The sequence below is a fragment of the Littorina saxatilis genome, linkage group LG17 (assembly GCF_037325665.1).
Source record: "Littorina saxatilis isolate snail1 linkage group LG17, US_GU_Lsax_2.0, whole genome shotgun sequence".
NCBI classification, from domain to species: domain Eukaryota; kingdom Metazoa; phylum Mollusca; class Gastropoda; order Littorinimorpha; family Littorinidae; genus Littorina; species Littorina saxatilis.
This window is the reverse complement of record NC_090261.1, coordinates 6596126-6612167: the sequence shown is the minus strand read 5'-3', so window position 1 is coordinate 6612167 and position 16042 is coordinate 6596126. Positions and strand designations below refer to the sequence as shown.

General features: G+C 42.7%; 2 protein-coding genes across 2 annotated transcripts; one reads left to right on the top strand and one right to left on the bottom strand.

Moving 5' to 3' along the window:
* The first annotated feature begins 1349 nt into the window (after nt 1-1349).
* Nucleotides 1350-8963, top strand: LOC138952506 (galanin receptor 2a-like). The gene is made up of 5 exons (XM_070324192.1): nt 1350-1480; nt 3792-4041; nt 4611-4818; nt 5660-5939; nt 6718-8963. Exons 1-5 carry the CDS (start codon nt 1358-1360, stop codon nt 7012-7014), a joined length of 1158 nt encoding a protein of 385 aa, XP_070180293.1. The 5' UTR covers nt 1350-1357; the 3' UTR covers nt 7015-8963.
* A 5618-nt stretch (nt 8964-14581) lies between these two features.
* Nucleotides 14582-15214, bottom strand: LOC138951688 (uncharacterized; the record flags this gene model as incomplete). The annotated part of the gene is given in 1 exon segment (XM_070323247.1): nt 14582-15214. A coding segment is annotated over 1 exon segment (65 nt), but the record flags the coding sequence as incomplete, so codon positions are not given.
* Between the last annotated feature and the right edge of the window lie 828 nt (nt 15215-16042).

The following is a 16042-nucleotide window of genomic DNA, read 5'->3' as shown; positions in this document are numbered from 1 at the left end:
ACGGAGACACGGAGACACGGAGACACACACACATATACACTGTGACTCACACACACACACACACACAAACACACACACACACACACACACACACACACACACACACACACACACACACACACACAGGGACACACACAGGCACATACATACACACACACACGCACACACAGGCACACGCACACAGGCACACACACACACACATACACACACACACACACACACACACACACACACACACACACACACACACACACACACACATGATTTGATTATGAAATTAAGCGCATAGTGCTTTTAGTTATGCGCTATAGAAATCTCCTTAATGAATAAATAAATTAGAAGAAAAACACACAACCAGGAAGCTGTTCCTACATATTGACATCGCAATCATTAGTTCAGACAAATTATTTCTTGTGAAACAATATTCTTACAATGAAACACTTCCTTCTAGCTGGATGTTATTCCACGAGAGTCTGGTCTGTCCAATAAACGCATTTGACAGTGTAATCAGCTGGTTCAATAGTTTCTCCGTAAATTGCTAAAAACCCACGCAAGGTCGTTCGTGCCAAGTCTTATCTTAAAGATGCCCAGAAAGACCACAGCACTGTATGGAATTGAGACATCCAATAATTTGAGATTTGCCGACGAAAAACCATTGTCATTTTACAATCAATTAAAGCCGCTCTATGATTAGTCAAAAGAGTGCGCGCGCATTCGAATTTGTAGGACAATTAGTTAGACAATAATCAAATGGGAAAAAAGAGGCTGTTAACATTGTGTGTGTGTGTGTGTGTGTGTGTGTGTGTGTGTGTGTGTGTGTGTGTGTGTGTGTGTGTGTGTGTGTGTGTGTGTGTGTGTGTGTGTGTGTGTGTGTGTAAAACCGGAATCATTACGTGCTTTGTTTGAAGAGAATTAAAACAAATATACGGCAGCATAAATACATTCAAATTGATAACAAGACCGCTGATTGTTCAAATAATTTAGCGTGTGAATATGTCATCTTATTAGCTCACACACAAGGGGTTGCTACAAAAAAAGACAAATAAATCTTTGTGTATAAAGCTGTGCTTGACAAAACTCGGTAAGCCTAATACTAACCTCAAAGGGCTTATTTTCAAAAAGATTCTTGCCCTTTCAATCGTTTATGTTTGTGTACAGGTTTTCCACAGCATTTTGATCGTCAGAGCAAAGTATGCTCAGCTCAGACAGGGCAAAAACACAGTGAGACGAAGACAGAGAAAAAACAGAAGAAAGAACGCACGAGTATATTCATTCTGTTTGAAGGAGTGTTTGTAAAAGTAGCGCTGACTCTAAAAAAAAAATCTATAATCGGATTGTAGAACATTTTCACTTCATCATGAATGTGACGTCACCCAAACACTTCGTCATTCCTGGAGATGGGACACAAGCGGACAACGGCTGTCTGCTTCAAGAGAGTTTTGTGCCTCAGGACAATCCTGACAACCTCATTAGCAAACAGGTTTGTCATTGTATTGTAATTATTTGTAACTTTTATATCTTATTTTTTTTAAACCTTCACCGGACCACGCTTCGAACTACACAGTCCGGATGATGTGGGTCGTGTACGACCCATATACTTTTAAAGAAGGATTCAATGTAAAAAACTATGGGTCTTACGAGACCCACGCCATCCAAAAAGGGATAAACTCTTTGCCGCCTCTGTGTCGTAAACGACCCACGCCATCCGAATAGGGATAAACATCGTAAAATGCCTTATTTAATTTCATATATGGGTCGTCAACGACCCACACCTTCCGGACTGTGTAGTTAAAATGACGTCATTGTTTATTTGTTTGTTTACAAGGATAATCCTTAAAAAGATGTGTCGATAGGAAGGTTCTATGGTGTTACATGAAGTCTCAATCAAAAACTCTGGGTCGTTCACGACCCAGGGAGCACCCGGTGAAGGTGTAATAAGAGAAGTAGAGAAATGTCTCCCAACCCAAGTTGTTGGTGGCTTTCTTGTGGCAGGCACGGTTTATCCCGAAATTCTACGTTTGACTTTGCGTTTTTTATATTTAGTCAAGTTTTGACTAAATATTTTAACATCGAGGGGGAATCGAAACGAGGGTCGTGGTGTATGTGCGTGTGTGTGTGTGTGTGTCTGTGTGTGTGTGTCTGTGTGTAGAGCGATTCAGACTAAACTACTGGACCGATCTTTATGAAATTTGACATGAGAGTTCCTGGGTATGATATCCCCAGATGTTTTTTTCATTTTTTTGATAAATGTCTTTGATGACGTCATATCCGTCTTTTTGTAAAAGTTGAGGCAGCACTGTCACACCCTCATTTTTCAATCAAATTGATTGAAATTTTGGCAAGGCCGGACTTCGGTACTGCATTTCAGCTTGGTGGCTTAAAAATTAATCAATGACTTTGGTCATTAAAAATCTGAAAATTGTAAAAAAAAAAATTTTTTTATAAAACGATCCAAATTTACGTTCATCTTATTTTTCATCATTTTCTGATTCCAAAAACATAAATATGTTATATTTGGATTAAAAACAAGCTCTGAAAATTAAAAAAAATTAAAATTATGATCAAAATTAAATTTTCGAAATCAATTTAAAAACACTTTCATCTTATTCCTTGTCGGTTCCTGATTCCAAAAACATATAGATATGATATGTTTGGATTAAAAACACGCTCAGAAAGTTAAAACGAAGAGAGGTACAGTAAAGCGTGCTATGAAGCACAGCGCAACCGCTACCGCGCCAAACAGGCTCGTCACTTTCACTGCGTTTTGCATTGCATTCTGTGAGTTCGACAGCTACTTGACTAAATATTGTATTTTCGCCTTACGCGACTTGTTTTTAAATGAACTGGCCAAGGTTTTCATTCGTTCTAATTCATAGTTTAGTCGCTACGCTGCCTTTATGATCTCATTCATATCACACGTTTCTTGCCAAATAATTTAAAACAAGAAAAAGCGCTAACTTCGCGATATTGGATCACACGCCATTCGTAATTGTGATTCTAAAATTAACAACAAAGAAAGGGCTACTATTTAACTTACTCTGCTGCTTCTGTCATTATATCCTGTCTGCAGTTGTCTGTCCATAGATAAAGTCTTCACCTATGAATTATTCCTTCTCCTTTTGGAGAGCATGTTTTTGATGACTTGAATTTTACCATGGGCTGCGTCATAGGTGAAGCCCCGAACTGTTTAAACAAAATTATTATTCTCATTTAATGTTGTGTTTCATTCACTATACCCATTGGTCTTATTGTGTATTATGTACAATACTCATGTACGCGTACATTACTCATTATTCTCATTTGCATGTTAAGTATCTGATACTACACTAACTATTTTTATTTCCATGTTGTGAATCACGCACTATCATTCGTATTCCCACTTACTGTTGTAAATCGTGCACCGTATTCATCATTCTCGTTCTAATTCCGTGGTCCAGGTAGAGTTTTGGTTGACGACCGTCAACTCGCCAGGGGTCATCCCTGAATCATTATTCTCACTGACTGTTGTCAATTGTGCACCGTATTCATCATTCTCGTTCTAATGTCATGGTCCAGGTAGAGTTCTGGTTGACGACCGTCAACTCGGCAGGCGTCATTCCTTAATCATTATTCTCACTAACTGTTGTAAACCGTGTACTGTACTCATCATTCTCGTTCTAATGTCATGGTCCAGGTAGAGTTCTGGTTGACGACCGTCAACCCGGCAGGCGTCATTCCTTAATCATTATTCTCACTAACTGTTGTAAACCGTGTACCGTATTCATCATTCTCGTTGTGATTCCATGGTCCAGGTAGATTTCTGGTTGACGACCGTCAACTCGGCAGGGGTCATCCCTCTTCTGTCCGTGGTGGGAGTTCCAGGCAATGTTCTCAGCGCCGCTGTGTTCTACACGCAGGGTCTGAGAGAACGGATCAACCTGTGCGTGTTCTCTCTTGCCCTGGTGGACATCGTGGTGCTGATCGTCACGCTGTGTCTGTCCGTGGAGCAGGTCTACAGGGCCTTCGTCGGACCCTCCAGCTTCTTCATCACCTACTTTACGGGTAAGAAAGCCAGCTGCGTTTTGTTCTGTTTGTTTCCATCTTTGGGAAGTGGGCTTGGGAAGTAGACGTACGGGTGTTGAAAACGAAAAGTAGTCCAGAAGCGCCACCTGGCGGAATGACAGGGGCGCCAACTTGGACTAGTAACGCTTATAACGCACAGAATAAGGAAAGTAACTCAGTGAAAGTAAACCAAAAAGAGTGATTTTTGTTGGGCCTATTTTTGGGGGATTGAAATATGCTTTGAAAAGAAAGTACAAAGTGAAGGCAGTCCTACTGCGCGGTAGCACAGTTTGAAACGCAGAATCTTATTGTATAACTTTAAAGCGATCTGAGGGCCTTTTTCCTTAGGTATTATCCTTTAAAACTAGTTGCACCATGAATCACACACGTGTATGTGTGTGTGTGTATGTATTTTTGTATACATGTCAGTGTGTCGGTGTGGGTCTGTGTCTGTCCGTCTGTGTTTTGACTGTGTGTGTGTGTGTGTGTGTGTGTGTGTGTGTGTGTGTGTGTGTGTGTGTGTGTTCCAGGTCTGACGGGCTTCACGTGGGTGAGCATGTTCCTGTCAGCAGCCATCAGCACGGAGCGGTGTGTGTGTGTGGTCAGCCCTCTCCGCGCCCAGCGCATGCTGCCCGGCTGGACATTGCGGGGCGTCCTCCTCCTGGCCTCCACTGTCCTGCTGACCGGCATGCTGGTCATTGCCGGCCCCAAGCACACTATAGTCTGCGTCTATGACCCCTTGACCAATGTGACGTCAGACATCGTTTACGTCACACAGTAAGTTGGCTGTTAGAAATGATGGGATTGATACGAGTCAAAAGAAGTTAAATACAGAAAGATTGGACGGACGGACAGACGGACGGACAAACAAACAGAAAGACAGACAGACAGACAGACAGACAGACAGACAGACAGATAAATAGAGAAAAGGACGGACAGACACACGGATAGACAGACACACGGATACAGAGACAGACAAACAGTTAGACAGACAGACAAACAGACAGATAGACAGACAGACGGAAAGAAGAACAGACCGACGGAGAGAAAAAAAAAACGACAGACGGAACGAACAGATAGACAATTACATGTTAATGTGCACATCACAAAGAAACATTCAATAAGTTATCGATACACCATTTCTAAAAACTTCTTTAATAGTAATCATCAGAGATTGAGGTAAGTTCCCTTTAGTTTTCTAATGATGTATGTTTAATATTTCTGAATGATGTATGTTTAATATTTCTGAATGATGAATGTTTAGTATTTCTGAATGATGTATGTTTAATATTTCTGAATGATGTATGTGTAATATTTCTGAATGATGTATGTTTCATATTTCTGATTGATGTATGTTATTTCTGAATGATGTATGTTTAATATTTCTGAATGATGTATGTTTGATAAAAGCGGCGCACACTACTGTAGACTGAAACGAAACGCGCGACGAATGCACAAATACTTTGCTCAACCTCATGCGTATAATCATATCGGGCATCTATATCCAGCGTGAACCATATACCTGTATTAGATAAATTATACGTTACTGTTCGATCATCAATTAACAAACAAAGCCCCCAGTTAGTTCTGTAACACAGATTTGATTTTTCCCCCACAGATACTACAAAGATAACAAGAAAGTACTGGACATTCTCGACGTTTTTATCTACGCCACCGCTCTCCCTTTCATCTTCCTCGTCGTCATCGTCGTCACCACCTCTGTCACCGCCGTCAAGCTTCGTTCTGCCGCTAGGTGGCGTCAGCAGTCTTCCTCTGCACAACCCGGAGCGCCCTCTGCCGCTGAACACCGAGACTCCCGCGAGGTGGCGCTAACGAAAATGTTGATTGCTACGTCAGTGCTTTTTATCGTCTGCCTGTGTCCTATGCTCCTGGTGCAGGTGTGTATTTGGTCCAAACATTTGTATTAATATATTTAGCAAAGAACTTCTTCTTCTTCAGCGTTCGATGTTGGTTGTGTCTAAATTCGTTGGCCCGTGATGTTGACAAAGTGGGCGGTCAGTCTGAGGTCCTGGGTGCTGCCCCACAGCTTGGTGTCCAGCGTTGTCCCCGTGGGCCAGACTTGTTTCCTCTCACTGCAGTGGAGTTGGCAGGTCTGCAGGAAGTGCTGCGGTGTCTGGTCCGCCTCTCCACAGTCGCACAGGGCCGAATGTCTGATGCCTATCCTTTTTAGGTGGCTGTTGCAGAGAACAATGCTGCAGACATATCATGCCCATTTAAAAGTATGTAGCACAACAAGCTATGCGTTTACATGCTCTTGAAAAAAGTATAAGATAAGACATGGTCTAAATCCTAATTTGTGGATCCAACTCGACAAAACACGGCCTAACCATGCTCATTCCGCCCAACTACGCCTAAATCAGCGTAACTTTGACTCACTGTGCCAAACACGCTCTCGTTCGATAAACATGCATCAGACTACAAAGCCGGCCTAATTCGGCCTTCGGCCAAAGTCGGCCTATGTCATCGTCGAAGTTGGCCAAAGATGGTCGACCTTGGCCGAAGGCCGACTTAGTAGTGCAATTCACGTTAAACGAGGTATACCGAACCAGCTTTATATATCAGATGTAGTATTTAATGAATATAATACTCGTACATGTATGCTATGTGCCATAACTTACTACCACACTCATACCAACGTTTTCTGTGACGTCACAGGTGGCCATGTTCCTGGTGCCGGAGCTCAAGTTCGGCGGGCGGTACCACAATATGACGTCAGTGCTGTGGAGCGTCATCTCCGTGTTTCGCTGCGCCAACTCGTCATTCAACTTCTTCGTGTACCATCACCTGGGGTCGCGCTTCCGGAACACCCTGCGGCAGATCGCCCGGTGCAGGAGGGCCAGGATCCGTTCGGGTTCCGCTGATCCTATCAATCTGAGTGGGAGGCAGGAAGCGTTTAGGCCAGACTGTGGGAAGATTGGAGTTCATGTCGTATCCCAACATGTTCGAGAGTGAGATGATGCTTCAATGGTAGGATAGACTCGTTCATAACTGATTGTGGGAAGGTTGGAGTTCATGTCGTATCTCAACATGTGTAAGTAAACTGATGCTTCTAAACGCATTTATGCCAGACTGGGGGAAGATTGGGGTTCATGTCGTATCTAAACATGTGAAATAAAACAGATGCTTGTAAAAGCCTTTATACCAGACTGGGGGAAGAGTGGAGTTTTCTCAACATGTGTAATTAAACTGATGCTTCTCAACGCCTTTATACCAGACTTTGCGAAATCTTGAGATCATGTCATAATACTATGGGATGCTTGGAGTTCAAAGAGTTCATGTTATATCTCAACATGTGCGAGAGGCAGTGCTGCTGGACGCCATTTAGCCAGACTGGGAAATCTTGACTTGATGTCATATCTCCATGTGTAAGATGAAACGAAGCCTCAGTGGTAGGCCGGAAGCGTTCAGCCTGGAGTTCATGGCTCGACATGTGTGAGAGGAAAATGATGCTGGAAGCCTTTCAGCCAGTCTGTGGGAAACGTGGAGTACACATACTAATTATCTGTCATAAGCCAATATGTGGGAAGCCTAGAGTGTACGTCATATCTCAACATGTGTGAGAGGAACTTGTGTTTTAGTGGTAGGTTAGAAGCCTCCAGGCCAGACTGTGAAACCTGGAGTTCATATCGTATCTCATCCTGTGTAAGAAGAACTGACGCTTCGGGAAGCCTTTATGCCAGACTGTGGGAAGCATGTAGTTCATAATTATAATATCTTAACATGTGTGAAAGAAACTGATGTTTCGGTGCCTAGGCCTAGAGTGCGCGTCATATCTCTTCATGTGTGAGACAAAATGGTGCTCCAATGGTAGGATGGACTCATGAACTGACTGTGAGAAGACAGGCGTTCATGTCGCATCTCAACATATGTATGTAAGACTGATTCTCGGATAAAATGGCCAAACTGGGTGCGGAGGACGAACAAGAAGAAAACCCAGTGAGCTCCACAGAGATGAAAACCATCATAAAGTCTCCGCTTAAGACCCCTCCAACGCACGACAGCTACCAGCAACTGTCAAGGCCTGAACAGGTATTCATTTTCCGCCTGAGAACAGGGCACAATAGACTGCAACAACACCTGCACAAAAAACTGCGAGCCGTGCCCTCCCCCATGTGTCCCTGTGGAGACGCAGAGCAGGATGCAGGCCACATCCTGCAGGACTGCAAGAATCTCCAGCCCCTGAGGAGAGAGATCTGGACCAGGCCGGCGCCATGAGAAGCTGCATGGACCTGTGGAGGCTCTTCATAAGACCGCCAGCTTCATTACCAGAGCTGGACTCCAAGTTTAGCATAGGCGAACGACAAGAAGAAGACTGATTCTCCAGTGTTAGGCTAGACAACTTGATGCCACAGTGTTGGAAACCAGTGTAAATTCGTTGCTGCATTTTCCCTTGTGGTCTGGTCACGCTATGAATCGGAAACCAAATTTGTGTTTCGAGTTGCATCTAATCATCATTCTGATCAACAACAAAAAAACAAAAAAAATCAAACGTTGACACAGCCTTACTGACTCACAATTTTGCAGAAATCAAATTATCTCATTAGATAGGTAGAATTTCCCCCATGTTGTGTGTGTGTGTGTGTGTGTGTGTGTGTGTGTGTGTATGTGTGTGTGTGTGTGTGTGTGTGTGTGTGTGTGTGTGTGTGTGTGTGTGTGTGATTAGTAATATACTTATTTTTCTATTAATCTATCTAGTCATATTGTGTTATTCAATACTTATTTTATTTTTGTGAATGTGCAGCGGAACAGCGTCGCGAAAGGGAAATCATCTGTCCTGTCTTGTTAATCGAATACAATGGCTTAGTTGCTTCCCTTGTACCTTACTCTTTTCATACCGTAGAGCCACCGTGCCAAATCTTCGCCACAGAACGAAGTCGCAATAAAAGTGTAACCAGACACTCCACTTTTGCCTGAGGTTTTTGAACAAATCCACGCGTCTCTTTTTCCGGAATGAAATCAGGGTGGAATCTCTGTGTCTAACGATCGCCAATGGCGAAAAACGAGCGTTTTGTGGATTAGAGTTTCCTGCGCGAGCTTTGTGACTGTAAATCCTGACCTAATTCTGTCTGCTGGGGACTGCGGATGTTTTAATTTACACCTGTCTTTGAACTTTGTGGTTGTTCATTTTTTTTTCTTTTTAATTTTGGTGTGTCTCTGTTACCGTGCCCCTGTCTACCCTCACCCACTGTCTCAGTATGTCTCTTCTTTGTATGTGTGTGTGTGTGTGTGTGTGTGTGTGTGTGTGTGTGTGTGTGTTACTGTGTGTGCGCGTGTGTTTATATGTTTGTGTGTGTGTGTGTGTGTGTGTGTGTGTGAAAAAGATTTCTGTCGTGTGTGTGTTGGGGGGGAGGGGGGCTTTCAATTTGAGTCGGTGTTTGCATGCATATCGCAGAAGTGCTCATAGGCACGCAATCAATTTGACACGAAGCACCAACAACTGTTTTATTGTTTTAATCATAGTTTACCAAACTGTGAAATGACAACAGCACATGAAAGACAAATGGACAACAATACACTGAAATAACCGGAGCATAATATAAACACATAATACATGCTTTTTATCAAGCGTAGAAAGCCAGGGAGACCCTGCTCTACGCGCTGGAAACAACGCGTTATGAATGATTTTGGAAACGCGTTATGAATGATTTTGGAAACGCGTTATGAATGATTTTGGAAACACAAAAAATCACATCATTATTCTACAATGTACCTTTACGTTTTGTTGTACAAATAACTGTCATAACGGGTAGTGGGAGCAACATTTTGTGACAAAACAAAGGAGCTAACTAGCATATTCAAAAAACGAAGTCCGCTGGGTTGGGCTTTGCTGCATGAACATGTTCCGCCTTGGTTCAAATCATGACGATTATGAAAGCGCGGGAAGTGGTAATCTTGATTAAAGTTCGGGGCAGGATTGGGTGGCTTTGGGGAGGGGTTGGGGTGATTTTTATGATCGTAAGCAAGGTACCTTTAGCTCTAAGTTGGGAGAAAGACGGATACTTTAAGAACACATGCCGTTACAGCGATGGAACATGTCATGATTACAGCGATTGAACATGCCATGACAGATATTTAACATGCCATTAGAGAGATGGCACGTGTCATTCTAGAGATGAAACATGTTACAGAAAATAAGCCTGCCATAAAAGATCGAAACATGCCATGACAGATATTTAACATGCCATTAGAGAGATGACACGTGTCATTCTAGAAATGAAACATGTTTCAGAAAATTAGCATGCCATAAAAGATCGAAACATGCCATGACAGATATTTAACATGCCATTAGAGAGATGGCACGTGTCATTCTAGAGATGAAACATGTTTCAGAAAATTAGCCTGCCATAAAAGATCGAAACATGCCATGACAGATATTTAACATGCCATTAGAGAGATGGCACGTGTCATTCTAGAGATGAAACATGTTACAGAAAATTAGCCTGCCATAAAAGATCGAAACATGCCATGACAGATATTTAACATGCCATTAGAGAGATGGCACGTGTCATTCTAGAGATGAAACATGTTTCAGAAAATTAGCCTGCCATAAAAGATCGAAATATGTCAATACAGATATTTATCATGCCATTAGAGAGATGGCACGTGTCATTCTAGAGATGAAACATGTTACAGAAAATTAGCCTGCCATAAAAGATCGAAACATGCCATGACAGATATTTAACATGCCATTAGAGAGATGGCACGTGTCATTCTAGAGATGAAACATGTTACAGAAAATTAGCCTGCCATAAAAGATCGAAATATGCCAATACAGATATTTAACATGCCATTAGAGAGATGGCACGTGTCATTCTAGAGATGAAACATGTTACAGAAAATTAGCATGCCATAAAAGATCGAAACATGCCATGACAGATATTTAACATGCCATTAGAGAGATGGCACGTGTCATTCTAGAGATGAAACATGTTACAGAAAATTAGCATGCCATACAAGATCGAAACATGCCATGACAGATATTTAACATGCCATTAGAGAGATGGCACGTGTCATTCTAGAGATGAAACATGTTACAGAAAATTAGCCTGCCATAAAAGATCGAAACATGCCATGACAGATATTTAACATGCCATTAGAGAGATGGCACGTGTCATTCTAGAGATGAAACATGTTACAGAAAATTAGCCTGCCATAAAAGATCGAAACATGCCATGACAGATATTTAACATGCCATTAGAGAGATGGCACGTGTCATTCTAGAGATGAAACATGTTTCAGAAAATTAGCCTGCAATAAAAGATCGAAACATGCCATGACAGATATTTAACATGCCATTAGAGAGATGGCACGTGTCATTCTAGAGATGAAACATGTTTCAGAAAATTAGCCTGCCATAAAAGATCGAAACATGCCATGACAGATATTTAACATGCCATTAGAGAGATGGCACGTGTCATTCTAGAGATGAAACATGTTACAGAAAATTAGCATGCCATACAAGATCGAAACATGCCATGACAGATATTTAACATGCCATTAGAGAGATGGCACGTGTCATTCTAGAGATGAAACATGTTACAGAAAATTAGCATGCCATAAAAGATCGAAACATGCCATTACACAGACGGAAAAAGACCACAGCCGACCTCACGCATTCCTTATTTACGGTGTTAGTATTGTTGAAGCCCGCACCCTCGTCATATGGTCGTCTGTCTCCGCAAAGGGCTCTCATGTCGACCGAAAATGGAAAGTTTTTCAACAAGTCCTTGGTACTCGTACACCACACAAAAAGGAAATCTGCTGATCGGCAAAATATTCGGTTGGAAACTGCTATTTATACCTTTGTGGCTAGATTGACAATTTCATCATCTGTATTCAAAGATTTCTGACTTTCCACATAACGCAATATGCAGGGTAAAATGAACAACAGTCGATTTCCGACCAAGCCTACACTTTCTCTGTAGCCTCCATGGGCTATTAAGCGAGAGAGCGAAATCGGAACTGCTTTTTTCGTACGCATCAGTGGCCTTTTCACGGTCGTGTAATGAATATTCATGATCAAATTATCCTTTTCCGCATAGATAGGGCGAACTTCATTGGAGGCGCTGGAATGAGTTCCTGCTTTCTAATCCAATCAAACCGCGTCTGTGGCGGTTTTATTGTCGGTTCTAACGAGGGCTGTGATTGGCTAATGCCGATAAATGACGCCATTTTTGTGTGTTTTTATTCCTCTAATAATAAAGAGTGATGCTGACAGTGATTTGATAGACCGCAGGACGAGCCAGCAAGAATTGCGGCCATGTTTCTCCCAAAATGGGATTAGATTCGGGGTATCCTTCTGCTCGGTGAGTTTGGGCGACTACAGTCAGAGTTGGATTTGCAGATAGATTGATTTTAAACGTGAGATAGAAGTTGCTCACTGCTCCTTTCAAAATACATAAAAAATGCAAATGAAGCTACAAACAGATCGACATGACAAATGTGAATGCAAACTGATCGACTTGCACCGACGCAAAGACCGACAGAAACAAAGAGAGAAAAAATTAAACGATAATGCGAAAGCATACATATATAAAAAGGCAAACTCAAGGGTTTTTTGTTTGTTTGTTTTTAAGACACTACCAGAGGGGTGTGCCCGTTTAATCGGTGAAACATGACTATATGCACAGGCTTGGTATGTGTCTTTCGAATTGTACTTTGAACTGAAATATTCTTAGCTCCTCTGGCCTTCAACTGCATGGATGTAGAGACACGAACTTGGACAGTAGTGTTGTGAGTGCGGGTGTACATCACAGGTGACAGATATTTTGAAATAACACGACCATAAATTCAGTGGGAAATTGTTTGCTGTTTTCGGGGAATAAGCACTAGACAAGCTACATAAGGAGCCAGTGTGAGTATGAACATAAAATGGCTTCACTGCACTGCAAGCTTACGGGTCACAGTTATAACATGAACACACGGGTATTTCAGAACTTGATTAACATGCTTCGCATGTCGAGGTTTGAGCCACACATATATACTCAGACAGATACACACGCACACAAACTCGCCGCCTCTCTCTCTCTCACTGATCACCCCTCCCTCTCTCTTTCTCTCTCACACACACACACACACACACACACACACACACACACACACACACACACACACACACACACACGCGCACACACACACACATACACTCTCTCTTTCTCTCTCTCTCTTTCTCTCATTACATTACTGGAGACTTTTATGACAATGAAATGTTATTATGAACGCATTACGGTAGGGCTGTTTCAAAACAAACATCGACCAGCACACACAAAATAAATAAAATCGCTTGTTCGTCACGAACAGGCAAAGAAACTAAACACCACTCCAAGCAGTGATGCGATGATAATACACAATTGTTCACATGAGAAAATCTGTCGTTCGCTTATTTTTGTTAAAGTCATTTTTTTTTCTATTTTGTTCCTGCTTTGTTAATAAAAAAATAAAAAAAGCGGATTTAATTTTATGAACAAAAAGCTGCACATCCTCTCCACTTTGGGGCAGTGGCAGGGCCATTTCAAAACAAACATCAAATAAGACAAAGGAGAAAAGAAAATCGCTCTGTTCTGCACGACCACGCAAAGAAACGAGCCACCAAATGAATCCAAGCAGTGATGCGATAATAATACACAATTGTTCACATGAGAAAATTTGTCGTTCGCCTTTTTGTTTTTAAGTTAATATTTTTTTCTGTTTCGATCAGAACAAAGCGGACACAATTGTATGAACAAAAAGCTGCACATAACGGTCACTTTGGGCCAGTGGGGGTCACTGTTCAAACGCTGTTGTTTACAAAGTGAAAGGTACTGTGATATCGTCAAAGAAACATCTTCAGTAGCGTAATGCGTGTCGTTTTAATGCAGACTTAAACAAAGCTTCCGTCTTCGGTGCGCTCATAACGAGCTCGTTTCGTGGCATTCTCTTCTTGTGACAACAAAACCTGACCCTGCACACTTCTTGCCAATAGACTGCTCACTCGGGAATAGCTTCTGGGTAAAACATCAATTTCAATAACAGCCTAGCGGTCGTGAAACAAACAAGTCTTGACAAATACCTGGATCCTTTGTAACGATGGATCCGATTGGCTGAATGTCGTGAAAGGAATCTCACACTTCTTCACAGTGGAAGATTGTGACTCCACCGGTGAGAAAAGCGAACAGCCAATGTTTACACTGCAGGAAACGCACGCCATGCACATACTGTCAAACAGATAACACTCGCAATATTGTACGGAAGCAAGAAGCTTTGAGGGAAGAAATTCAAATAATGTAATGTAATACATTTCTGTTGTGGATGCAGTAGGCCGCCCCTTTGCTTCTGTCTCTCTCTTTGTCTTTTCTTCCTCTTTATCCTATCTTTTTGCCCTCTCTCCCCTGTCATTCTGTCTCCCTCTCTCTCTTTCCTTCCTCTTTGTACTGTCTTCTCCCCCTCTTTTTGTCTTTCTTCCCCCATCTCCCCTCTCCTTCTTTTTTATCTTCTTCCTCTTTGTCTCCCCCGCCCCCCCCCCCCTCTGTTTTGTCTCCATACCCCTCCCCCTTCCAAAAGGGTCAGATGGTTGCGAAGGAGAAGAAGGAGGCCTCGCTGTGCCCCTTGGGCAGCAGTCTCGTGTTCTCGGTCAACACGCACACCTCCACGTCCTCCGTCCCTGACCGCTGGTCAATCACAGTCCCTTCCTCACTCTGTTGCTCACAACCACTCCGATGCTCACAACCACTATTCTGCTCACCGCTCCGCTGCTCACAAACACTCCGCTGCTCACCGCTCCGCTTCTCACAACCACTCCGTTGCTCACCGCTCCGTTGCTCACAACCACTCCGCTGCTCACAACCAATCCGCTGCTCACAAGCACTTCTCTGCTCACGAGCAGTGGCGGTGAAGATGTCCTGCTCACTAGCAGACAGACACTGCTGCTCGCTGAGCGTCAAGCACTGCTGATGGAAGTCCCGTATCCCTAGGGTCTCAGGGTCCGTGATGGGCAGAGGCTGGAAGTCACACCGCGGGAAGGACAGCTGCTGGTCACTGACGGTGTGCACGAGGATGATGTGTTCGCGGTGGTCAGGGGAGGAGCGGGGGTCATCCCGAGGACCGGTCAGTCAGAACTCATCGTCTGACGACTCCTGGAGCGGCGCCGTGTCGTCGTTCTTGGACGTGGCCGCCTGTGAGGATGCGATAGAGTGAGTGTCGTTTTCATTGCAATAGAGTGTATCGTTTTCATTGCAATAGAGTGTATCATTTTCATTGCAATAGAGTGTGTCATTTTCATTGCGGTAGAGAGTGTGTCATTTTCATTGCGATAGAGAGTGTCATTTTCATTGCAATAGAGAGTGTGTCATTTTTATTGCGGTGGAGAGAGTGTCATTTTCATTGCGATAGAGAGAGTGTCATTTTCATTGCGATAGAGAGTGTGTCATTTTCATTGCGATAGAGAGTGTGTCATTTTTATTGCGATAGAGAGAGTGTCATTTTCATTGCGATAGAGAGTGTGTCATTTTCATTGCAATAGAGTGTACTGTGTTGGTTTAAAACATAGTTTTATTCTTGAAACATGGAGTGGTATGTAATACAACAGAAACACTTGTGACCACACACGAAACAATGCTTATACCTTAGTGTGGTTATACATTCGCTATTTTCTTACTCTTACATATACCATACCGGTACGAGACAAAGGTCACGTGTTTACTATCGGGGACATTCACACCTACAAAGAAAATGTCTTATGCGTTAGCTGTAAAGATTAAACAATTAATGCTAATACCCTTTTAGATATTGTAAGATCAAAATAAAGAATGTAACTAATAATTTGAAACAAGGTAGATGAGAAAGGTAACATTATGGGACTTACGACTGTTACAACGATGTCAGCGGAAAGAAATCGTTGAGGTGTGTGTGTGTGTGGGGGGGGGGGGGGGGGGGAGGATCATGTTCATTGCAATGAGTTTGTAAAGATACCCTACTTCCAGTTTAAATGGTACTTTACCTCAAG